At 48.9% G+C, this 25,647-nt stretch overlaps 1 protein-coding gene across 4 annotated transcripts in view; it reads left to right on the top strand.

The window, feature by feature from the left end:
• Nucleotides 1-25,647, top strand: part of BRD4 (bromodomain containing 4) — a 78,682-nt gene that overhangs the window by 33,179 nt on the left and 19,856 nt on the right. For 3 of the 4 annotated variants that reach the window (XM_054578824.1, XM_054578823.1, XM_054578827.1), the window contains exons 2-7: nucleotides 11,555-11,873; nucleotides 15,519-15,656; nucleotides 17,161-17,296; nucleotides 18,814-19,094; nucleotides 19,717-20,079; nucleotides 20,908-21,036. In XM_054578824.1, coding sequence (XP_054434799.1) covers nucleotides 11,589-11,873; nucleotides 15,519-15,656; nucleotides 17,161-17,296; nucleotides 18,814-19,094; nucleotides 19,717-20,079; nucleotides 20,908-21,036 — 1,332 coding nt within the window. In that variant the 5' untranslated portion in view covers nucleotides 11,555-11,588. Of the gene's footprint in view, nucleotides 1-11,554; nucleotides 11,874-13,444; nucleotides 13,517-15,518; nucleotides 15,657-17,160; nucleotides 17,297-18,813; nucleotides 19,095-19,716; nucleotides 20,080-20,907; nucleotides 21,037-25,647 lie in introns of those variants that run through there. The other variant, XM_054578825.1, reaches the window with a different exon arrangement.

The following is a 25,647-nucleotide window of genomic DNA, read 5'->3' as shown; positions in this document are numbered from 1 at the left end:
TCTCCTTAGAGTGTCTACACGCCTCCACGTCCCCTCTTGGACATTGAAGGGCTGGTTTTCCCTTTCCTGTCAGTGAGGGCTCTTGGTGGGCTGAAGTGTCACTCGGATATCAGAGTCTTGGCATCTCTGGAAGCTCTTAGCTAGCCTCCATTCCCCAAGTCCCCCTTATCCCTAGTGAGTGTAGGTGGGTCCCAGGGAAGCCTTGAGTATCACTCTCAGCCACCACTTCTCTTCAGAGACTGAGAGGCACTATGTGCTTTTGAATTGATTTTAGAGTACAAGAGGAAGGGGAGGAGAGAGAGAAACATCAATTTGATGTCCCACTTATTTATGCATTCATTGGCTGATTCTCGTGCCCTGACCAGGAATTGGATCCGCAACCTTGGCATATTGGGACAGTGCTCCAACCAACTGAGCTTACCCAGCCAGGTCTGGCACCATGTGGAGATCCCCACCCCGTTAGCTTTGCCTGCTTGTTGAATGTTGTTTCCACTTACATATAACATGTTGGCTTGTGTGCCCAGCTGGTGCATTCTGGAACATTTCAGCTACAGGCACTGGACAGCTTCTCCCTGTGTAGTGCTAGCCATCAGCTGTACACGTTGATTATCTACTCTGCTCACCTCCCTCTACTTGGTCTTCCAGACTCCTAAACAGCTTGACTTTGACCACTTGCTTGGAAGTTGACACTACTGTGTTTCCCTTGGTGTTTTGTGTGCTGGAAACATCATGGTTGTCTTTTTAGTTTTACATTTTGTTCATGAGGATTGTGAACTTGATTTTTATCCCTGTGTTGAAAATGGGAGGGTTTCAGTGAACCAATGTGCTGTCATCTTTAGAAGCTGTCTAGTCTATACCAGGGCAGCCTAAGATTATTGTTAGCCCGGTTTGAGTAATCGTAGTTTCTTACTCTTGGACTTTTTCCTCATTTAAGTAGTTCCCTTCCCACTGGAAAACTCTCATCTAAGTGGAGGAAGTGCCCAGCCTCCCTGCCCACCTCAGCTTTGTGACCTGCATGGCTTGTGGCCATCTTGGAATTCACCTCTCAAAGCAGGATTCTACTGCATGAATTAACAGTCCTGTTATGTTGCACTTCTATTATAGTGTAGGTTAATCTCAGTGCTGGCTCTTGGAAGAAAACAAATAATTAAAGATAAAAGGTAAAGTACCTGGAATAAATAGCTTTTTAAAAGAGGCAACCATAGGAAAATGTCACTATGATTTTATGAAAAACAGAGCCCAAGACCCAGGTTAGTGGGAATTCAGAGTTTGAAGTAATGACATTGTATTTCTGTCACAGTCTTTGGAGACTTGGCCAGGTCAAGGCTGCTTTGGAGTGCCTGTAGGCCAGCTCACTAGGTTAAGAGACAGCCTGACAAACCAGCCCCACATACAGAGGTAGGATCTTACGAAGCAGGCAGATTGCAAAGAAACCAAGCTGTTTTTTACATATATGTTGGTTGGTTGCTATTTTGGTATAAATAGGTGTAGTCATCCACAGATACACTCCTATACCCCACTTCATTTTATGGTTTCATGTACCTCCCAACTTGCACATGTTTACCTAATTTTATCTGTAATTTTACATTCTATTTTTCTAACATCATTTTGTCACATATCCTTTACCTCATCTTGACACAAAGTCTAGAAATCTATGGAACAGGGGTTGCAAACCACAGTCCAGTCTGAGCTTTGTTGGCATACAGTCATAGTCATTTCATTTGTCTAAGGATTGTCAGGGGGCTGCCTTCCTGATACAGCAACAGCAGGATGGAATATTGCAACTAACTGGTCCTCTAGGAAAAACTAGCCTGCCACCGCTGGAATGTGTTTCAGCCCAGCAGTTTTGATCTTGTTCACATCAAATTTTTCTTGTTTTGACTGTATGTCCATTACAGGAGCATTTTAAGTTTACAGATCCGTCCACCCAGATGTACCCCTCAGCACCAGTGGGACTTTAACTCTACCTGAGCCACTCAGTCCTGCAGCTTGCTGGCCCCTTTTGCAGGGGAAAAAGACAGTGCAAAATTCTCAAAAACCCCTAACTTAATGGGCCTACTGATTGGTTTCTAAAGCAAAGGGGCTGGAATTCTGATTGGCAAGGTTGTAGCCTGTCTCCTGGTCCTCCTGGCTGCAGGGTCCTCGTAGGTGTGATCCCCTCAGAGGGGGACAGAGAGCTTGAGTGCATCTACACTCACCACCTATCAGGAAGGCTGGCTCATCTCCACCTTGATTTGCCTGGTTTAAGGCAAGCTGCTGGTCTGAGTCTGAGGTAATGGGCCCATTTGGCCGGTCTCAGGGGTGGGGTCAGAGCATGTACTAGTTTTGCAAAGGGGGGTTAAGATGAAGACTTCTAAGAGCTGCCTCCACTCACCGCTGCTGGCTAGGATGCTAGGATGCGGACAATGCAGTGTGGCTGATGACACAAGGGCTGTTCTCACCAGTTGCCTGCGCCAGTCAGATGGACAACAGTCCTGTGTGTGCTTCCCCACTGACACAGATCACACAGTGAAACGGGCTGTGGTCATGAAGGGAGAGTAGCTTCTACTCTGGGACCATGAGGAAGCAGACCTTCTGATACTTGTGTTTTGTAACCAATGTAAGGAACATTCCAAGAAAGATGTTCTTAGGGCAGGATTAGATTTGCTACAAATTAACTAATATTGAGAAGTTGCTAAGTTTTTATCCCATGTTAGAGTTCCCCACCCTCTTCTTTTTGTCCCTAGGGTAGATTGATGCACTTCCTCAAAATAATTTTTTAGAGAATAAGTGGCTTATTTTGTTTGAAGGATATGAACTTGTACTTTCTTTAGGGACTGGGGTCACCTGGCATCGGCCAGCAATTTGCTTGGCATGAAACAAATTCAGGCCGCAACCCCATGCATGAGCCCCTTACTGCTTGGGATGCACAAATAACAGCCTGGCTCCTGCCTGCCACAGCATCAGCAGGGAATTGGCCTTCAGATTTCACGTATGACAAGGGTGGAGTAACATTGCAAGCAGATCCCAGGTGCTATAAGAGTTATTATCTTGGTTCTGGTTTGTTTAGGGGGGTGAAATTCTTTGGAAATACCGTTCCTGGAGGAAATCTGACTTGAAATTCAGCTCAAGGACCACATGGCATTCTGGAAAGAGAGTAGGCCTGCTGAGTAATAAATGCCGGCACATGGAAATGGGGTGTTACTGGCCATTACTGCTACAGACCTATCAGGCTTAGCGGTGCTGGTCAGCTGGGCCTCTGCCCCTGTGCTCAGTGAGCAGAGGCAGCTATGGCGCAGAGCACTCCAGACAGAAACACAGCCCCAGATGACCTCTGACCAACCAGGCCACCACCTACTCTGCTGCCATGTTGCTATGAAGATGAAGATGAGGACGATGATGTCACCACCTGCCTTACAGGGTTGCTGTGAGGATCAACCAAGTAGACACAGACCAAATGCTTAGAACAGAGCACCAGCCCAGGAAGCACCAGAGTACTTCCTAGCTTTCCTAGACCCTGGCACAGGTGTGCTTGGTAATGGCTTGCTAAGGTGTGGTTGACCATCTTTCACAGGAGAATTCATGCAGCTTCCAGTCAATCCATCCAGCTTCTGCCTTCCCTGGCATCTTGCTGCCTATATGCTGTGTCCCTTTAACCACAGGAGTGAGTGAAAGGACAGAGTTGATGCAGTGTCGCTGTGTTTTGTGGGCCCTCTGGGAGCCTCGGACTTCAGGTGCAAACACAAGTACAAACCCACTAGGTTTACTCAGCCTCTTGCGATGGATAGAACTGGTACTGAGTCTCTAGAAATCAGCTGATTCCTGGGCAGGTGCATATAGCCTTTCTCTTTTCCTCTCTTGCTTGCCCTCAGAGTTCCAGAGCTAAGCCTACCCTATGTCTGTCTGTCTGTCCCACCTCCTACTCTTCAGGAAACGAAATAGTTTCTATTGAAATTTGAAAAAGATTACATTTGTGTAATGTCTGTCCTTAAAATGTTTTCAGGTCATTTAGATGTGTTAGTATGATAGCAATCAATATCCTTGAGAGCAGGAGTGCTTAATTCGGGGTCTGTAAACTTAGGAAAAGAATTTACCTTATTTTCATTAACCTAGAGGTTCCCAACTTTTGTGGTTCACAGCATCCTTAGCATCTCAATGTTTCTGTGATGTTCCTAGGCCAAAGCAAACAACCGACTAAGTACTAACGTCCCAACAAACTGGATAGCTGTTTGAAAAAAAATGAAACACATAAACTGCATAGCCACAGTTACTTCCTAATGGAATGTGTGTGCCCTTGCACAGCTCTTCACACTTTAGAACCAGATTGAGCACTGATGCCTGCAGTGTGATGCTCACATTGATTTTTGTGTGGTATTTGCTTTATTACAGCAACTGCTGAACACCAGGCTTTGCGAGATAATAATGACATTGTTGAAAGAAGTATAGGGCCATCTGACGTTGAAATGATGAGTCGCTTCAATGCTGATAATTTCCACAGTACCCCTCTGGTTTACCATGACACCCTTGGCACTCAGCTTGAGAATCAGAGCACTAATCATCTAACCTCTTTCTCTTATTTCCCTAACTGGAAACATTGTAAGAAATCTTGGGATTAGATCCAGAAATGGGACACCCAGTTGGATCATGCAGCCTTTTTTGGGTTGGAAACAATAAGTAAAATTCTCTTCCTGTTCCTTGTCTTTCAACTAGTTCAACACAGTGAATGGTGGCTCCTGCCTCTTGGTCACAAGTTATTGTGAAAACGGAAGGAACAGCATTTTTGGATCTTTTAGACGTAAAATTGTGGTTGAATTGGTTGAAGATGTTGTATATTGGGTCACGAGAATCCAATCAATTTCTCCTATCTGCAAGTAGATATATGAGTTTCTGCATTCCCAGCCTCTCTCCCCATTGAGTCCAGGCTCTGCGAGCCATTTATTTCCTGCAGGACTCAGATGCACAGAGGGGCCTTGGCACTCTCCTCACTGATATCCCCTGTCCCTGAGCATTCCCTCTTGGGTTCTCCATGTTTTGCATCTGTGAACAGCATGCTGCATTTGTGCAGGTATAGCTGAGGAGGAAACCCCAGGCAAGAATGGTATTCTATTGTCTACTTTCAGAATGTCTCTGGAATCTGGCTCCAGTGTCCCATCCAAGCTTGCTCCTCTCCCCACACGATATTCCCAAGGGATATCCCCTGCAGGGACTTAGGAAGGACAAAAGGCCTGTATAGTCACTTGGACCCTGTACTGTGTGATCCCACTGTCCTCCTTTCCGTTCCTTGCATGCACTGGTATCTCTCCTGCCTCCAAACCTGTGCCTGTGTTACTACATGTCTTGCCCTGTCCCGTCTGTCAAAAGCCTTGTCCCTCTTTGTTCTCTTCCTCGTCCTCCTTGGAGTGCATACTCTCCCTGTCCATGGCCAGAGCAGCCCTGCCCTTCTCCTTTGCAGTAGTCACCCAGGTATTGCTTAATCACTTACAGAATGTTATGTCAACTACAGAGTCCCCAATCCTGGTTTGGACTTCAGACGGAAAGTATTGGCTGAGTGACCACATTTTACCTGTGACAATGAGAGGTGCTTTCCTTTCCAGAGCTTTGAGATTGAACTAGAAGCCCCAGGATGACCATCGGGTGTGTTTGCTGTAGGGTGCCTTCTATCCCCTGAGTGGTCACTAACTGAGCACCTTCTGTGTACTGGGAGGACCGGAGTAAAGTAAAAATGGCCCTGCTCTTGGGTTCCGAAGGTGTAGAGCTGAGTTTCAGAGCCACAAAGAGTTCAGAGAAGCACCAGGTACTGGAAATGGAAGACCTGAAGGTGACAGAGAAGGGACTTGTTGCGGCCACTTGTGGTGTTTGGTGCGATAGTAGGGGCCGGGGCAGCATGGAGTGAGGGTGACCACTGTGGGGAGAATTTGCCCAAGGCTGTCTCCTTGGGTCAGTGACTTCGCAAAGTCATGGTGGCTCACACAGAGGCTCTTCTGGTGCCTCTGTTTCTTGGCCCACAACAGACTAAATTTTTGTTGGTTTCCCCTGTGTTTGCTGCAATAGAAATGAATGACATTTATGTATCTATCTATGGCTTCTTGATGTTTCCTAAGGATTTACTTGCCAGCAGTCATGGGAGGGCTGATGCAGGTTTTCTAGGCATAGCCTTTCTAAGGGTGGCCCTCGAGTGGGTGCAGAACAGGAGTCTTGGGCATCTCATGGCACTCCCTATGGCCCAGTTGTTGTATATGGCGGTCCCTGACATCGGGGCCATGGTTGTAACCTCTCATTGGTTTTCCTCAGAACCTCCTTAAAATAAATTTCAAGGTACTTGTGGTTCCCAGGTCCATCTCATCTCTTGAACACATGCTATGTCATCACATATGAACTGAAAACCTCCAGCAGTTTCCTTATGGAATTGACTTCAGGCATTGCAAGTGTGTACGCTTAATGCTTTAGTTTTTCATGTTTGTTAAGATGGTGGCCACCCTGTCCCAACCATGTGCTTTGGACCCTCCTTGGGGTGTTTGTTCAGTTCATGAGTGGTTCAGAGGCCAGCCGAAACTCCCAAGAATCATGTGTCAGATTCTTGGCCACCCTGGCTGGTTAGGCCTAATCTTTCCACATCCTCTGTAAATTACTTCTCTGTGCCTTGGTTTCCTTATCTTTAAAGTGGGGATGAGGTCAGATGCAATTTCAGAGATGTTTTAAGGATTTACCTGTTACCATGTGTTAGACATGAACCGGCTGTCTAGGAATGGGATTTGTGCTTTTGTGGTGGATGTAGTTTAAAGCACACAGATGAAGCAGAGTTCAGGGTCAGGTTTCCTGTAAAAAAAGCTTTGGCCCTGACTGGTATGGCTCAGTGGATTGAGCGCCAGCTTATGAACTGAGAGGTTGCCAGTTCAATTCCTGGTCAGGGCACATGCCTGAGTTGCAGGCCGGATCCCCAGTTGGAGGCGTGCAAGAGGAAACTAATTGATATTTCACTCCCTCTCTTTCTCCCTCCCTTCCCCTCTCTCTAAAAATAAAGAAAATCTTTAAAAAAGAAAAGAAAGACAAGAAAAGCTCTGTTCTGAACAGAAAATTTAGTTTCTTTGCTCTCGAGGGTAGCCCATCTGACCCTGGCTTGAAGGTGAAGAGAAGTGTTACTTTTTGGAGAGTCCATTTGGAAAAAGAAAAAGGCAAAGCTCAGCCTCAAAGTTCCAAAAATCAGTTACCCTGATTTTATCTTGCCTTAGGGATATTGCTTGAAAACTCCAGAATGTCTACTTGGTAGAAAATGTATGGGTTGCTTCCTCTTCGTGGGACAGTGTGTGGCAGGGATCAGGTGTCCTTCTGGGTGACAGGGCTCCACTGTCCTGAGGCCTGAATGACTTGTCTAGGGTGGGGGCCACCCCTGCCTGCCTCTTGCCTGAAGGGCTTCACCTGGCAGAAGCTTGGCTGTGTGATTCCTGATCTGCTTTTTGGGGGAAATCTAATGGTGGAAACCAAACTGTACATCATTCTTTGTCTTCACTTAATGCTACCCTCCCTGCTATGCTCACTTCACCTGCACATCCAGGCTCCCTTTGTGATGAGGCCACTTGTCCCTTTTTGTCCCTTCGGGCATGTTGGTCCCTCTACATGGCCAGTTGCAGGCATTTTTAGTCCCACTGACATACTTCCTTCTCTGTAGTGCTGCCCCTCTGTAGATAGAAGCACTCATCATATCTGTACCTCTCTCTGCCTCATTCACAGCCACTGGATCAAAGGCTCCTAGCCAGCTGGCAAGTTGTTTGTGTCATTTACCCCATCTCCTCTTCCTGTTTCACTGGCCCCCACCCCAGTTTCTGAAGTTGCCCAATAAATGATGACCCCATCCATTTACCTACCCGTGGAAGTCTCTGATGTCCTGTGAATGTTTCTTCCTCCTTACTCTCTCTTCCAGAAGTTTCCTGCAAACTCTCCTGACCTACTGGCTTCTCCAGTTGCAGCCCGCCGTTAGTCTTGGCTGCCTCCCTTCTGGAAAGAGTCACAGAGTGAGGTCACAAACCAGAGGCCCTCGGTGTGTGTGGCCAGCCTTCCCACTTCTCCCACACCTCTCCTGGAGGGCAGGCTGCCCTCACGTCTCCTGCCTCACCCCTGTCCTGATACTTGTATCTTTAACTGTGGTGGTGGGGGGGGTGGTGTTTAAATCAGCTTACTGTTTTATTTATAGTACCTTTATTTTGAAAGGAAACTAAATCAGAAGCCACGCATGGCTATAAGTAAAATTAAATACCATGAGAGCAAAACAAATTGTTAAATTTTGTCCAGATAATAGTGTGTAAACCCTTCCATGGCCTCACCCAAGCCCTGGCATGTAGCTCTACAGGTGGTTGTAGACCCTGCTTCTCTGTGGTTGAGGTCCTGTTGTTGATCAACTAAACCTGAGAGCTTGGGGAGAAATACTCTTCTCCCTTTTCCTTGCCACTCACCTCAGGATGAAGACACCTTTTGTCTGCCAGGCACAGTGCACGGCCAAATGTAGCTTCTGAGGTGTCGCCTACCTCTGTCTCCTCTTCAGGTTGCTCACTACACCATACCCTGTTACATCTTGGGTTACCAGTATCTGTTCTCTATTCTCTGAGCAAGCTTTTTCTGACAGTTCCATGCTTACTTACACCCAGCCTTAGGGTGCTTCTCTCTGGATCTACCTGTAGGTGGCCTCCCTGCTGCTTTCATTATGGTGCATTTTATTCAGATCTTGGTTCTGGGGCCTACCTCTCCTTCTGAGCTCCTAATCAGGGACACTTCATGTGCCTCCCTCCCACCAGTGGCGTCTCTTTCCCTAAAGCCCTGTCTTGATTCATGCCACAGACACTGCTTTTCTGAACTACACATGGCCATTAGTTGTAGCCACACTTTTACCACAAGTACCCCAGTGGATACTTGCTTTGTATTCCCAGAGCCCGAAGCAGACCTACCCAGTTACATCTGCCTTTGGAAACTATTGTAGACCAAATAGTGTTCCTGTGAGCTTGTTATGCTGTTGCCGTGTCTTACCAGGCCCACTGTCAGGTGGAGTTGCTTCAGGGGAATACCCTTCATGATCCTGCACTCCTGACACACTGCTCTCTCAGCTTGGGGATGCTCCCCACAGGCTGCTGCCCAGCTGGTCTTCACCTCCAGTCCCTATCACATTCTCATGTCAGCACTGGGTACCCCTTCCCCATCCTTAGTGCCATGTGTGCAAGAACTTGGGAATGCGGGAAGCAGCTTGGCACCCACAAAGCCCTTCCTGTTAGTGTTCTGCTTGGTGGATAGCTGTTCTCCAGTAGAGCACACAGCCTTAGAGCTTGGCTGTCTTAGGAGCCGCATGTCATCGTGTGTCGTCCACCCCCCACCCCCCGCCTTTGAGGCTCAGGAGTACTCTGGGAAGGTGCAGACTATAAATTCTTGCCTGGTGTCTTAGACACAGTTGGACCTTATTAAGTACTTAGGTTCAGCATGGGATTGCAAGACCACCTCAGGGCACACAACTCACCTGCTGTAACACACTTTCCATCTAGTGCCTTGGGTGTCTCCATGCAGGTGGCACAAGTGTGTTTCTCTGCAGTGTGGTCCTTTCCTGTAAGCTAAAGGAATTAATGAATTATTCAGTATTTTTTAAATGGTTGACATCCCATCTCTAAATAGGCAAAAGGCACTGTTAATCTCTTTATTGTTTGGTGGAAAGGATAATAAAGAACAATCCTTCCTCTTAAAGCAAACATGGGTTCAGTTTTTATACTGAATATTTAAGATTCAGGGTCTTATACACGGTGGCCTTGGGCTGCTCCCACATGGGTGCCCTCCCTGTGGCGGCCTCTTCCCTGGACCAAGCAGCATGCTTTCCTCATGTTCTCTGGCCAGGTGATAGCTGTACCTGCGGTTGACCAGAGCATTGTGGAAGGAAGGCCATGTCAGTTTCATCAGCCCTCAGACTCATCCTGAAACCAGAACCCCAGTACTGGGGACACATGGCTGGGATCCACATGTGGGGTGGTCAGCCTGCCTGCCTCAGGAGGTCCAGCTCTCCACAGCCCCACAGAAGACTCATCACTGTGTTGCTTTTATATATCAAGCTTTCCCCTGGTGCTTTTAAAATTTGATCATTTGCCAGAAGTGCATTTATAGAAAACCTTTGTGGGAGCTTTGGTTTAAATTACACCCAGACTGAATCATAAAGTAATTCATCAATAGCTAGAGTGCCTGGCATGTGCTAAGTGTGCTCCAGGAAGAAAGCCATGACAGAGCCAGTCAGCTTGCCCTGCCTTATTTTGGCCCCCGTTTCTAAGTCCTTGCCTGACTGACTTCTGCCAGAGAGGTTGTTCTCTCATCCCCACTTGGGGGTATTAGTGGAGATGCTCCTGTGATGCAGGCAGTTCCTAGCCAACAGACACAAAAAGAATGCAGATGGTCAGCACACGTGTGAACAAATGTTTCTTCTCATTAATAGAGTGTGGGAACTCTCAGCACTCTTGAGTAAGGGGTGGGTTTGGCAGTATAAACGTGTACCCCTGACCTGTGCTTGTCCCTTTAGAAGAACTGAACAGATGCACAAACTTGGCGCTTGTAAGGATGCTTTCAGCAGAATTTGGTGTGGCCTTAAGCAGGGGTGGTTCAGGTGAGAGGAGTCCAGAGGATAGGGTGCTCAGCCAGGCACTGAACTGGGAGGGAGGTCCTCACACTACTCCCTTCCCCCATGCAGGTCATGGGGATGTGCCTTTCTGTATCCCTATAAGTAAGCTTTGAAAAGCAAGTTAGTGCAATAAAATGGTAGGCCAAGTATGAATTCATTATTGTATTATCAGCAGTTCCTTGTGGGGATTTCTTTAATCAGCAACCATGTATTATATTAAGTGGCCAGAAGATGTCCTTAGTAAGTAGGAGGCTTTGCCTGAAACACTCAGCAATGCACAGGTGGCCAGACTTCCTACTCCTCCCTGCCTGGCCTCCACTCACCAAATGAAACAACTGGCTTGGTTCCATGGTTCATGAGTCACAAATAAGAACAAGAATTTTAATGTAAATGACATTTTGGGGAATCCCCTCCCTCCCTCCCTCTCTCCCTCCCTCTCCGTCTCCCTTTCCCTCTCCCACTCCCACTCCCACTCCCTGTCCCCTAAAAGCTTTCAGATGTTACGAAAGCCTGGTTTGTTGCTTATTGTCCCTCCTTCTCCAGAGCTTCATAGAACTATAGCCTCTGCCTGTGGTTCTGTGGGGTTTTTGTATGTTTGTTTGTTTTTGTTTTTGGTACTCCTGCTCTTCTCTCTCTAGAGGTTTCTGTTTGCCCGCATTCCTAGCATGTGATTCTGGAAACTCAGCTTGTATCCCTGCCACCTCCTGTTTGGCTCACTTCCGTGTGCTGTCCCTCCCCACTGATATCTGTCTGTCTTCCGTGCTGGGTGATGTGTCTTTAAAGGAGAGCCAGCCCTTTTAGTCAGTGCATGGAGTGGCTCCTTGGCCTACCTGACCCAACCAGTCTCTGCCAGAGGATATCAGTTCTTGTACTGGTGGTGGGAAACACCTGTCATTATGGTGGCACCTCTCCGCTGATGGTGGTTTTTCTTTTCCCTTTTAGAGTGCCTGGTGAAGAATGTGATGGGATCAGTAGCATGTCTGCGGAGAGCGGCCCTGGGACGAGATTAAGAAATCTGCCCGTAATGGGGGATGGACTAGAAACTACCCAGATGTCTACAACACAGGCCCAGGCCCAACCCCAGCAAGCCAACACAGCCAGCACCAACCCCCCACCCCCGGAGACCTCCAACCCCAACAAGCCCAAGAGGCAGACCAACCAACTGCAATATCTGCTCAAAGTGGTGCTCAAGACACTATGGAAACACCAGTTTGCGTGGCCTTTCCAGCAGCCTGTGGACGCCGTCAAGCTAAACCTCCCTGTGAGTAGCTTGCACAGGACCCAGGGTAGCATCCTCCAGGGCTCCTCCTGTAATGTTCGTGAGGAGGACAGACTCTCAGGCAGGATAGAGATACACTTGAGTTGTGAAAGCATGAGGCCCAGCTCTAAATTCCCGCACCCTTGGGGTCCTGGAGTGAGTGGTTTCAGCAGTGCTGATGAATGGAGATGAGGAAGGACAGAGAACATGCTTACTGTAAGGTTGAGGCAGTAACTGGTTTCTTAGAGATTAGGATCCTGGGAAATACTGTGTAGAGAGCACTTAAAACAAGGGTAAAGGAGTGCTTGCAATTTTCCTTCCATTCCATGGGGAGCTGAAGTGGGAGCACTTGAGAGTTTGGCCCCTCTCTTCTCAGGTGTGCCCAGCCTGCCCAGGAGGAATAGATAGAGTTGGTTAGATCCTGAGGGAGGAGGCTTGCTTGCTGCAGGAACACTCCTCTTTTGGTATTTGTGCCATCATTGTTACCCAGAGCACAGGGCAGGAAAGGCAGTGGCTTATCTCCCAGGGAGTAAGTTCATGGAGGTGGCCTGGTTAGAGGTGGGTTATGTGCCTCTCTGCACATCTGTGCCCCAACTGCCTCTCTGCACAGCCTCATGCCCACCTGCCCCTTCATGGCCACGCTGCACTGGCTCTTGTTTTTTGTTTTTTTGTGTTTAATTTTTGTTTTTGGTACCCCTGCTCTTCTTTCTCTAGAGAGGTTTCTGTTTGCCCACATTCCTAGCATATGATTCTGGAAACTCAGCTTGCATCCCTAACTGAACCTCAGAGAACAAAAGGGACAAACGCTTTTTTTCCCTCTTCTCTCTTCAAATGCTTTAATTAATTTTTCTTCAAAGCATCAAGGACTGATTATCTGTAAGTTGCTCTCTGCTGTTTACCAAGTCCTACCCCTACACCCACCCCACCCCCACACCCCACCCCTCAGACCAGGCATTGAAATTAGATAACTGAGGCAGGGGTTTATAAATACTACAACTATACGGCTAGAGGGGCCTCAGCCTTGGCCAGGCATCCAGTTTCAAGAAAGATAACGCACCGGCATGATTCCCCTGGCTTGAAGGCCACTATTATCTGTGACAGCTGTCCAGTGCTGTCTGTCCACTGAATATGTGTCATATGCACTCGGGAGGAGAGTCAGGAGAGGGAGGACACTGCAGGTCTGCATCAAGAACTGGCTCAGGGAAGCGGTTGGAGCCACATTTGGACTTCAGAGGCCATTCTTGGCCATTGACTATGACACGGAGTAGAGGCAGCTGACTTGTCACTGGAGGGAAGGTCGTGGGAGAGCTTGCTACTCTGGTCTCTAGCTGAACTGGCTGTGTGGGGTCCACAGGTGAGGGTGACCTTCCCAGAACAAATGTAAAACTGGGGGAGAAGCCCGGGGGTGGAAACCAGAGGGGCCTATGGCTTTTAGGGCACTGAAGGGGGGTGGGAGTCTGCAGAGGGGAGCCAAGAGACCTGCCAGCGGAGAGCAGTCCTCCACGTCTCCAAACTGGAGGCTACAGGGGGGCCAGAGATGAGGATTCCGACCTGACCCTCCTGTTGGCCTTTAGGAGGGCATTGGTGACCTTAGGAAGATGTGACGCAGAAGTAAAAACCAGATTCGCGACGGTGTGAATGCGAAGGTGAGGATGTGAAGCCATCATTTGAAGAAATTTGGCTTTGAAGGGAAATATGGCAGGGTCAGAACAAAAAGGGGGTTGGTTTGTATAGGATGATGGAGAGGGCTAAGAGGGTGAGACTGGCAGGAGGAGAAAGGGCGCTGGCAGACCTGGGATTTCTAGACAGGAGCATCCCAGCCAGCGGGACAGACACAGGGGAGGTGGCCTATTAGGCCTATTAGACCAAGGGCTCCCTTTGTTTCTGACGATTGACATCACCCTTGGCAGCTCTGATGTGGGAAGGAGAGACAGGTTGACAGTGGCACTGATCCAGTATCTTCAGAGAGATGGGGATAGTGAGGAGCGGACCCAGAGGGGCGGGAGTGGGGGAGTGGTGCTGGTCAGCTGGGAGCAATGTCATGTTAAAGCCCAGTTTTTTTTAGGGACACCCCCCCCCTTTCAGGAGACGTTAATAAGGCCTCCCAAAAATGCTTCCTTTTTCTGTTCTCTCACACCTTCCAGATCTTTACTTCCATTTTGGCCCTTGGTCCTTGATGGACGGTTCACTGGAATGCCTGTCTCTTTCAAAATCAGTACACGTGTATGGTTGGACTGTCATGCTACTAAACCCAGTGCCTCCTTGTCAGCCCTTTCTCCCACCGCCCCGTTTTTGTCTTTATCCCACCTCTTCCCTCATGCTCTACTCTTAACCACTCCTGTTTGCCTTTGAACCACTTGACACATCACTCTCACTTCAAGCACCTGGCACTATTCTAAAAGACCTCTGGCCATAAACAGAATCTGAACTTCTACTGGGGGAGATATAGTTGGACCTGGTTCTCTTGTGAGAGGTGATCAGAGTATGGAATGATGTAGAATATCTGGTTTAGTCTCATCTTTGAGGCTTCCTGGCCAGGGTACCTAGAGCTGGATGGAACCTGTAAGCCTGTAGCTTTTGTTCCTTTCTCCTGGGTGTAGAGCAACTCAGAATCTCACATTCCTGGCTTGCTTCGGCAGTACTGCCCACACCACTGTTCCTGAGCAGACCTTGGCATGTGCTAACACATAGATCTGCTCCTGCCATCAGGCTTCCATGTGGACTTGGTTCTGATCCTCCATCCAAACCTAATTCTTGGTGGGGCTAGGTGGCTGCATGCAGGTCCCCTGCCTGGCCCTCTGGTCCTTGCACTTGGAAACCCAGGTGCTGCCTCATCTGTCCCCACATTCTCTCCTGTGGTTGTTTTTTCAGTATTCTAGAATTAGAGGAAAGCTGTTTGATCTGAAGGGTTTTAGGACATCTGTGCCTGCCATATGGCTCCTTCTGTTTGGCACTTGTAGAATAAGATCCACGGGTTTGAGGGGTGGGTCTGTGAAGGCTGTGCGGATTTCCTCATTTGGCAGTTAACCTGTTTAGTTGTTAGTTGTTCCTGATAGTAGTAGATCCTTAGTAGTAGATATAGGTTATATACAAGTAAAAGAAGTGAAAGTCCAATGAATTTGACTGAAGATGGAGGTCTGTTCCTTGGTTCTTCAGTGTGACAGGAAGCAAGGGATCCAGTTGTTAGGGGGTGGGCGTGACTGCTGGCTTCATAGGAGTTTGCATTTTATGGGCGCAAAAAATTTCACATTGTGGAGAGAAAGTAGAACCTGCCACAGGTGGTTTTACTAAATAGGAACTGCTTTTTAAAGTCTGTATGTTATCCCCATTATTTATTTAAAATCAAAGGTTATTTTAACATCTCCCCCCCGCCCCCCCAAAAAAAAATCCTGGTAAAGAAAACTGTTCCCAGATTGGGCAGTTGGCAAAGTTGAACATTTTTCCTCCAGTCACCACCCAGCATTTGGGAATTCTTCCCTGGTCCACTTTATCTTGGGGTGCCTTTGAGATTGTGCACTGACACCATAGAAGAGCTTTGGGCTGTGCATCTGTGGAGCGACCTGAAGTGAGATCTATAGGTCCACCTATGATACAAGTACTGTGTGACTGCGGATGTGACACTGGCCCTTTGCTCTCTCTGCTCTCCAGGATTACTATAAGATCATTAAAACACCTATGGATATGGGAACAATAAAGAAGCGCTTGGAAAACAACTATTACTGGAATGCTCAGGAATGTATCCAGGACTTCAACACTATGTTTACAAACTGTTACATCTACAACAAGGTGAGATGTGGGGGCCAGTGTCCAGCTGCCCTACGGGGAGGAGGAGGAGGTGGGTATTTCTGGAGTCCATGGGCAAGGCTGCTGAAGCAGATCGGAGTCTGACAGAGGAGACTGTTAGCGGCAAGGGTAATGGAACCTGCAGCGTTGCCTGTGACTGGCCGTGTTTCTTTTTTGGGGAGAGAGGTGTTGCCATATTTTACTTCTGAGCTGTCCTTGTTAGCTTGAAGCATGTGTTTTTTTATACCTTTGGGATTTTAGGGGGTGTGTGTGTGTGTGTGTGTGTGTTTAAGTTGCTTTTTCAGGTTTGTTTTAAAGAGAGGGGAAGGGAGGGAGACAGGAATAGAAACATCAGTGTGTGGTTGCTCTCACACGCCCCCTACTGGGGACCTGGCCCACAACCCAGGCATGTGCCCTAGACTGGGAATCGAACCGGCGACCCTTTGGTTCACAGGCCAGCACTCAGTCTACTGAGCCACACCAGCTAGGGCAGGATTTTAGTTTTTGACTATGTATAGTAGAGAAGGTGTGAGAAAGACAGTGACAACTTAGGTCCATTTGGATGATATAAATAGGAAGAAGGCTACTACTAAAATGTAGTTGTACAAAGGTATGCTCAAACAGAAACCAACATTGGGGGGAGGGTGATGGAGGCTTATCTGGAACTATGAACATGACCATTCTCAACTTCTGGCCATAGAATCAAGTGTCCCCTGATCTTACACATAGACCTGAAGATTACTTCTTAACCCAATAGCCAAACCTTTCAGCTTGGCTATGCCATGAAGCCAGATCATTTGTTTACAGTTCAGACCACAGATGTGATTAAAACCAACCCTTTCAAATAGAACGGCCCTGGAGGGAGACACTATACAGAACTCAGCTTTTGACCTCTGCTGATGTAGTGGGTAAAATTGCCCAGAAGAGATGGGTAGGTGAGTTTCTTGAAGTTTATTGCATTTTTAAAGTCTCAGCTCTCACCGCGAGATTGAAGTGAAATGTGCATAGTCGAGGTTCTCAGTTGAGAGCTGAGAGGGAACAGCATGTTACAGATGAGGGGAAATTGGGGGCCTCTAAGACACTGTGATATGGGCATTGCCCGGATCCCCAGCAAGCTGCCTTGGGTGTACACTGGGGAACATGGTTAGAGCCCTGCTAACATACGTAGCAAGAAATCCTGTGTAATTCAAGTGTATCTAGTGAATTGAATTGTGTCAAGAAAAGGCCCCTGTTTGATTGGCAGATTGTTAAATGTTTAAGGCATTAGGATGGTTTTCTTAGGTGGGCCAGGGTTTAAGAGACTAGGGAGGGCGGTGCTTACTCAGCATATCTGCAGGCACATGAGACTGTGATGCCTGATGTGGGCTTTGGGGTTCGGCTCGGAGACCCTGAATTTGATGCTTCACAATTTAGGGCAAAGGTAGGTGGCGCAGTGTGAGAAGCATTTGGCTCTTCTTAGAAAGGCAGGGGGCTTTCTGACCCTCACCCCACTTGTCTCCTCTTCCAGCCTGGAGATGACATAGTCTTAATGGCAGAAGCTCTGGAGAAGCTTTTCTTGCAAAAAATCAATGAACTGCCCACAGAAGAAACGGAGATCATGATAGTCCAGGCAAAAGGAAGAGGACGTGGGAGAAAAGAAACAGGTAGGGGACCCCAACACTGTTCTCCTCCCACTGTAAGAGCGAGGAAATGGCTTTATTTCTACCCACTGTTTGCTCCTCTCCACCTCCAGTGGAAGAGGAGGAGTGATAGGATGATGGCTGTTATTTGGATACAGTGGGGCCAGGTTCAGTGGTAGAACTGCCACAGAGGGTTCCATGACTATGTGACCCTCCCCCAAAGTAGAAATAACTGAGCCCTGCCTTTATTTATTTTTTTAAGACTTAATTGATTTATTTTTAGAGAGAGACGAAGGAAGGGAGAAAGAGAGAGAGGAAAAGTGTGTGGTTGCCTCTCGTGCCTACTGGGGACCTGGCCCACAACCCAGGTGTGTGCTCCTACTAGGAATCGCACCTGCGACTCTGGTTCTCAGGCTGCCACTCAATCCACTGAGCCACACCACCCAGGGCAGCCCTGCCTTAAGTTCTGTGAATTGTTCACCCTGCCAGTGTCATAGATAGTCTCTGCTTTTCCATTTTAGAGAAAAGAGCTGAACTTGACCAAAGGCAATTTTAACTAATACTCCAATCCTAGAACCTTGGGAGTTTGTTTTCTGAATTATGTTAACGTGTTTGTGTTGGAGCCTTGCCTGGTTTTTGGTGCCCCATCTTTGAGCCTGCCTTGTCTATGTCAGTGCCCATCCTTGCCTTTGGTATCTTGCCGTTCACAAGCTCCGTGTTGCAGGACAGTCATGCTTGCAAGGTGGCTATGCCATAAGCTTTGTGCTTCTCTTGGCTTTCACCTTGCTTCCCACCCGCTCAGAAGTGCAGGGTTCATGGGAATGAAGGAAGTCAGCTGCCCTGCAGTGCTAAGGGATAGCCAAAGAGAGCTAGTCCTGAGTCACCCTCTTACCCACAGAACCTGCCGAGAGGTGTCTGATCTCCTTTCAGCCAAGGAGCCTTGCCCTCCCTCCCTGTTACCAAGGATTCAGTCTGCACGTGGGGCTTTATGTGTCCAGCGTCTCCGCAAAGCTGCAGAAAGGCAGCAGCTGACCAGCCTCCCTGTGGAGATGGGGAGCTTACCTAGTTTCCAGAAGCATGGGCCATGGCTTCCAATGCCTGTTCCCTGCCAGGAACATTTACTCAGAGACCGTGCTTCCGGGAATGAGAATAGCACTGCCTGAAATTGCCAAGAAACATTTTTCCACTCTATCCCCAGTCCTGGTACTGACTCTCAGTGTGTGTTACCTTCTCCTTCAGCCCCAGCCTCCCCCCCCCCCCCTTATGGAGGGTGTTTGTGGCAAAGTGGGTACTTGGAGCCAGGACTCACAGGAGTTGTGGATGCCGTGTGCCATCACTGTTGAAGCCCCCTGGGCAGGTCGACAGACTTAGCTGAGGTCCAGGGTGTTTGAGCTATTCTCTCTTAAGCAGATAATAGTTACAGTGACACTGTGCTATGCCTATGAAGATGTGTGCTCGCTACATGTGTCAGTGTCCCCACAAGCTCAGCTTGTATGTGTCAGGTGCAGCATCTAACCACCCGTCCCTTTTATGGTTGGCAGGGACAGCAAAACCTGGCGTCTCTACGGTACCGAACACAACACAAGCATCAACTCCTCCGCAGACGCAGACCTCTCAGCAGAACCCTCCACCTGTGCAGGCCACACCTCACCCGTTCCCCACTGTCACCCCAGACCTCATCGTCCAGACCCCTGTCACAGTGGTGCCTCCCCAGCCACTGCAGACACCCCCACCGGTGCCCCCCCCACCCCCTCCACCCCCGGCCCCCCAGCCCGTGCAGAGCCATCCATCCATCATTGCGGCCACCCCACAGCCTGTGAAGGTGAGTGTTCCTGTGGGTGGCCCAACTACTGGTGGGCTCCTGCCACCTCAGCTAGCATTCCCCACTCCCACCCCCACCACCTGATCCATAGCAGTGAGTCTTGCAGGAGATAGTTACCCATCCTTGCTGTTGCTTCATGCAGTCTGTCCTGGCTCCCAGGGGATGGGGAGGAGAATTTGCTGTGTTTAAGTCAGCACAGCCCAGAAGATGCTGCCCCAAAGAGTCCATGATGAAGGTATTCCCCCCCTGGGGTTGCTGGTCCCTCTCATTCCTGATTTAGACTATGCATGTTGGCAGGGGCTGATTCAATAGTTTCTGAAATATGCCATCCGAGGTGGCCTGGTGGTAGGCTTGGCTCTGGGGGTCTCCCAGGCATTGAGTAGGAAGCTGCTTTATGAAGTTTTGTTGGCCTTTGGAGAGCAGGTACTACTGGACTCAGTGGTACATACTCTCTTGCCCCTGGCAGGGCCTATTCCAGCTGCAGAGCAAAGTGGTGGGACAGGGTCTCCTTTTCCTCAGGAGGGTTGGGACCCTAGGAAGGACCTGGCCTCAAGAGTGACCTTAAGGGCTTGCTCTGCATGCCACACCTATGATTGTGCCATCTTATCTGTGCTCTTGGCAGACAAAGAAGGGTATTAAGAGGAAAGCAGATACCACAACCCCCACTACCATCGACCCCATTCACGAGCCGCCTTTGCTGCCCTCGGAACCCAAGACCACCAAGCTGGGCCCACGGCGGGAGAGCAGCCGGCCTGTCAAGCCCCCGAAGAAGGACGTGCCTGATTCGCAGCAGCACCCGGCACCAGACAAGAGCAGCAAGGTCTCAGAGCAGCTCAAGTGCTGCAGCGGCATCCTCAAGGAGATGTTTGCCAAGAAGCATGCAGCTTATGCTTGGCCTTTCTACAAGCCCGTGGATGTGGAAGCACTGGGCCTTCACGACTACTGTGACATCATAAAGCATCCCATGGACATGAGCACAATCAAGGTGGGTGGGTGGGCAGGCTGGCACCCATAGGGCCAGGGGAGACTCCAAAACTGCGGAACTGTGCCCCAACAACTCTCTAGCCTTCTTATCAGCCAAAAGAAACCCTGCTCCCCGCTGTTGGTAACCGTAGGGACATGCTCCCAAACAGTGTGGCAGTTTTGGTCACAGACAGCAGTGCTGCCCCCCTGGTCTCAGGAGGAGCCCTCTTTGGCCTTGAGTCCCAATGCCTACAGGCATCTTGCATGCAGTAGATGCTCACAGAGTGTGGGGATTGGTGACTTTGCCAGACTCGGTGTCACGGGGTAGGCCTTGCTGTCTTCTCTCAGTAGGAGGCACACGACAAGTGCTGGCATTTCCACTGTCATGTTCTGAGGACTTTGGATTTTATTTTAAGCTTCTTTGCATTTTTCTCCTTCTGAGAGTGGAATAAGCCTGCCCGAACATGGGATGGGCACAGCAGGGACAGTGCTCTGCCACTTTTGACCAGTGTTCTGTCCTGTATCACCAAGACAAGTGTACACCTGGTCAGAACTGGACCCGGCCCTCCCTTTTCAGTTCTGGCTTAGGCTCTGCCTCTGGATTCTGTGTCCACTTGCCCCTCGGGCATGGTGACCCCATGCATGGGTTTGCATTCTAACAGGGCAGTTCCTGGCCCTGGGAATTGCTGTTGTCTCCTTTTCTACCTGACACTGAGAACTAGGACGTTAACCTCTCCATGGTCTGGGTTAAACTCCAAGCCCCTGAAGCAACAACTTGTTCCCGCTAGCAACCCTCCCTGTTGCCATCTCCTGCCAGCAGGGACAGACACAGCCTGTCTTGTCTTTTCAGTCTAAACTGGAGGCCCGTGAGTACCGCGATGCTCAGGAATTTGGTGCCGATGTCCGGTTGATGTTCTCTAATTGCTACAAGTACAACCCTCCTGACCATGAGGTGGTAGCCATGGCCCGAAAGCTCCAGGTGAGGCTCTGGGAAGCTCCCGGGCAGGCCAGGCCTCTGTAGGTCTTGGCAGAGTTTATCTCTAGACTCCTCACCAGTCACTTGCTTTGGAATAGTGGGCTCAGGATAATGCCTACATTTCACATTGGCATTCTTTCATTATAATTAAAACAGGGGGGTTGGTTTAGGTTTTGGTCTTGGACATTTTGGGTTTTGTTTTGGGGTGTCCCGCTGAAAGCCTCCCCCAGCACCACCACCGTCTGCATTTGGTTACCCTTGATCAGAAGAGCGTGTGTGCTGTGCATGGCCCAATTTCTTCTCCAAAACAGACCTGTGTCAAGTCAGCGGGGGACACTCTTTGACAGGTAGACACATTGTCACAATTGTGAGCTAAAGTAGCTACTTGACTGTGGACATTTCTTCACTATAGCCCTGAAGCCTTGGTTTGCCTTCCAGCTGCAGGGCGGCTGCTTCTAGGTGTTGCGTGTGTCCACGATGCCCTAATGGGTGGTCCCTTGAAGTGGATCCTGGACTGTGCACATTGTAGATGTTGAGGGGAGGGAGGGGCAGATTATAGTACATATCAACCCCATGTTCTTTTTCTTTTTTTCTTTTTTTTCCTTTCTTTCTTTCTTTTTTTTAAGGGAAACATGTCCAAATAACGATTATCCTTGACTAGAAAGATGAGGGGTTAAAAATTAATGGAGAATAAAAGTCAATATTTAGTACTATTATAATCTGTCTTTTTTTTTTCTTTTTTCTTTTTTTAATCTTTAAAATCACACATATAAGGCTCCAGGTTGCTTATGCTTGCAGGGTTAGGCACAGCAGGATATGGGCCAGGTTACCTGCCAGCATAAGCTACAGGTGCTCTGGCTGGAGCTGAGGTCCATTCAGCACATCCCACATCTAACCCACATCTGGTGGCTGGATGGGGCTTCCTCACACTTGGCTTTTCCAGCCACCTGTGAAGTGCTTCCAGGGCAGAAGTCAGGACTTGCAAAGACTTGGACGATTTGTGGGTTCCCATTCCAGTTAGAGGTCACGTGAGCCCTGCTGCTCATCTGCCTTCCAGGTATGTTAGCTGTGCATGTTATTTCACCCTCACAACCATAGTGTCTCCTACGTTCTCACGGGAGCCAGAGCACAGGCTCCCTTGTTCTTTAACTTGGGCCTTGACCAAGTCAGGGGCTGCCTTGGGTTCAAAGGATGTGTTCTGAACATTTGAGGCAGAAAAAAATCTTATTACTGTGGACCAGTCTATTGTTATTTAAACACATAGTCAGACTTGAAATTTTTAATTTCTACTGCTGTTTCCTAGTTTTATTTTGTCTTAGGTTTTCAGGAGGCAGGTGGACTCTCTTTAGTTGGTCCTGTCTGTTGCTTTTCTTCACGTTGCTGCTGATTCACCATTTACTTTAGCATTTCCCATCCAAGGAGTTCAGGCTTTATCATTTTATACAACTCTCATACATGGTCACCAGATGGCAGTGGTGCACTCAGTGCTGCTCCTGGGACACACCCGCACCCCCTCCCTCCTGGCAGTACTGACTGGCAAGCAATCCTTTTGCCCTGGTTGATACCCACACTCTTTATTTGCCCTTATGCAGACAGATAAACCAGAAGTTCTCTGCCAGCACCAAAGATTGCTGTTTTGAGCAGTTTTATTTTAAAAAGAGGAAAGTATCCTCTAATATAGTCTAGCTTTTTGTCTTCCTAATTTTTGTGCCTGTTTTACATGCTTTGTTACTCTGGGAGTGGTATGAGCATGCCTAAACATGGGGTTTCCCATAGCAAGGCCACTGATATGTTTTGCCACACAGCAACTTCTTTTTAAACGTGGACCCCAGGCATCAGGCTGGGGTGGATGGGGCAGTACACAGGTGGAGACCACCTCCACCCCCAACCTGCTTTGCCTGCTGCAAGGTGTGGGTCATCTTATTACTGAAAGTTAAATACCAGGAGGGAGGATGAAGGTCCCTACTGAATGGCAGAGTTAAAGTGGCGAGTTCCCTGTGTTGGTTTCTCTCTGGAAGACAGTTGCTGTGTTTATGGCATTTTGGGCTTTGTTTTCTTCTTTCTCCTTAAGCTCTCCCGGATCATCATGGTTTAGATGGCTGGATTCCCCAGCAGGGAGAGAGATGAACAAAGCTCTAGCCCTTGTTTGCCACTGTAAGAGGTCTTGGGATTTGTCATCTCTTGGTTAGGCAGTACCCAAGGACTGGGATTTACCTGGGAAGTGTGATGTGGAAAAGGATCTACTTTGTTTTCCTCGTTCAGCCTCTAAATTCTGGGCTTTGCAGCCATGGCCACAAACCTCTGGGCTTGAGGTTTCCTAAGGAGCCTGAGGGTGGCTTGGGACCAGAGCTGCTGTACTGCCCTCTGCCCTTTGTTCTGTTGTTAAGTGACTAATTTAGGAAGTTTAGTACCATGTGGCTTACCAATTTACTTCAAGAAAAGCACAAATTCAAGGTAGTATGCAATTGTTTTTGTAGTAAGGAAAAAATTAAAAAGTGTTGGGATCCTGCATTAGATCCCAGAAATAGGAAGCTTTTGGCGGGGGTGGGTGTATGTCTGACTATCTTCCACTCATGGCTGCATCTCCAGCATCTGGCATCTAGTGGTTCCCTCTCTCCTGGCCTCTGTGCCTTGGGTATGGCCAAACCCCGCAGCAATATCCAGGCTTGGCTGGGAAAGGGCTGGGCCTCATGTTCACCTGAGGATCTCCAATTGCACTTTTGCTTTGGGTCAGTTTTCTTGGGGATCTTTAGACACTGCGACCTCCGAGCATCTAAACAACTCTGTTTCACTAAAATGGGGAGGGCATGCTACCCTCATGAATCTGATACAGCCTGGCGTAAGCGATCTGGTCAACATTCTACTGAGAGGAGGTACTTGCTCTGAAACTAGTGTGGTTTGCTAGTACAGAGAATCTTAATGGGGCCCAGATTCTCCAGGTGGAGTGCAGGTGGTGGTGAGCTGCACAGGGAAGCTGGGTCTGCCTTGAGACACACCAGGGCGAGTGCTGCCTCACATTTCCACATCAGCCACAATCTGTGGGAAAGAAACAGGGACATTCTTATGGCAAGGGTAGTGCCCCTGGCAGCTGGCAGCAGAGTCTAGGCAAACAGGTGGCACAAAGCAGCTCCTCCTTAGTAAAAGGTCACCTCCCAGCAGCATTGAGTGGTGGGCCCTGTCTGCCACTCTCGTTCCTTTATGGGGTTCTGATGCCCTGACACCTTCTTGGATACACTTCTCTCACCTGCCTGCTGCTTCTTGGTACCAGGTCTAAATCCTCCAGATGTTTGTGGGCCACCCAGGGACCTGAGCTTGCCCACATCCAGGATACTGTGGGGCAGAGGGTCTTTCTTACTGCCCCACCGGGGTTTCTGCTCTGGTGTGAAACCCCCTCTCCCTGGAGGCTGGGGTGGTGGTCTCTGGTTACCCTTTCTGTCTTTTCCGTAGCCCTTAGACCTGCTTCAGGATTTTTCTCTGAATAAATGAGAACGGTGGTGTCCTTCTAGTACTTAACAGTAAAACCACTCACTCACACAGGAGAGTCTAGGCCTTGCTGGAGAAGGAGCTGCCTCGGGGGGCAGCACTGGGTGGCCTGGAGGGGAAGGGACAGCACCACAGTTGTCTGCCCTGTGGCCCTGGGGGAGGGGAAACCTGAAGCTGTGTTTCCAGAGGGCTTCTAGAGCTGGCTCTGTCAGGGTGCACCAGTTTGAAATAGCAGTCTTGGAGCTCAATCCCATGACACTCCTGGGCTACATTGTTCTCTGGCAGATCAGTTCACACTTGGGGAATGCCCTTTTTGTCCTGTAAGATATCATGCTGATTGACTTACACCAGGCTTAAAGCAGGTCCCAAAGTCCTAATGGGAAGCCAGCACTGTTGCTTCCACTGCTGTGCTATCAGGATAGTCATCACTGGATTTACTATAATGAAGCCCTCGAGGTAGGGAGGGACCTGCCAGCTAGTTGGTGGGGCAGCTCATAGCTGGACCTCCCAGGTGCCCAGGCTCCATAATCTCACAATCCCATCAGATTCCTGGATCTCAAGAGTTGGAAGGATCTTAGGGTTAGGTTGGGATATCAAGCTCAGTGGCCCTGTGGCCTCAGCTCAGATTGCTCACACCTCACAAAACTGGCACCCTGTGTTCTCATCAGCCCCATACCTACTGTCCTGTACTTTTCTCACCTTGCCTCGTATGTCCTCGAGACTCTTCAGCCAGTGGCAGAGCTCTGCTCAGCTACGTGCCCAGAAGTGATCTGATGAATGGGGAGGCAGATGCAGACCCATTCCTGCTGCAGCAGGGGCTTGGCCCCGTCACTGGCTGAGGACTCTGTGCTGCGTGCACTTCCACCACAGGGCCTTTGCATGTGCTGTTTCCTCTGCTTGGTACGCTCTCTAAAATAGTAGACCTCACCTACTCTCTGCGGGAATGTGAACTAGAGGTGGGCAGAGCCTCCCGTTCTGGTACTGAACTCCCAGTATTCAGAAGCTTCCCTTGGGATGTGCTGACAGAGTTCCAACTTGGTTGGAGTCTTAAGAACTCTTTTTGTGGGTCCTACCCTTAGCCCATTAAATAATGGATCCCTAGACTGACGTCTTCAGTGGGCGGCTGTCTCC

The sequence above is a fragment of the Pteronotus mesoamericanus genome, unplaced genomic scaffold (assembly GCF_021234165.1).
Source record: "Pteronotus mesoamericanus isolate MK-2021 breed Mesoamerican mustached bat unplaced genomic scaffold, CSHL_Meso_final contig_502, whole genome shotgun sequence".
Classification (NCBI taxonomy): Eukaryota; Metazoa; Chordata; class Mammalia; order Chiroptera; family Mormoopidae; genus Pteronotus; species Pteronotus mesoamericanus.
This window is presented reverse-complemented; position numbering and strand designations above follow the sequence as displayed.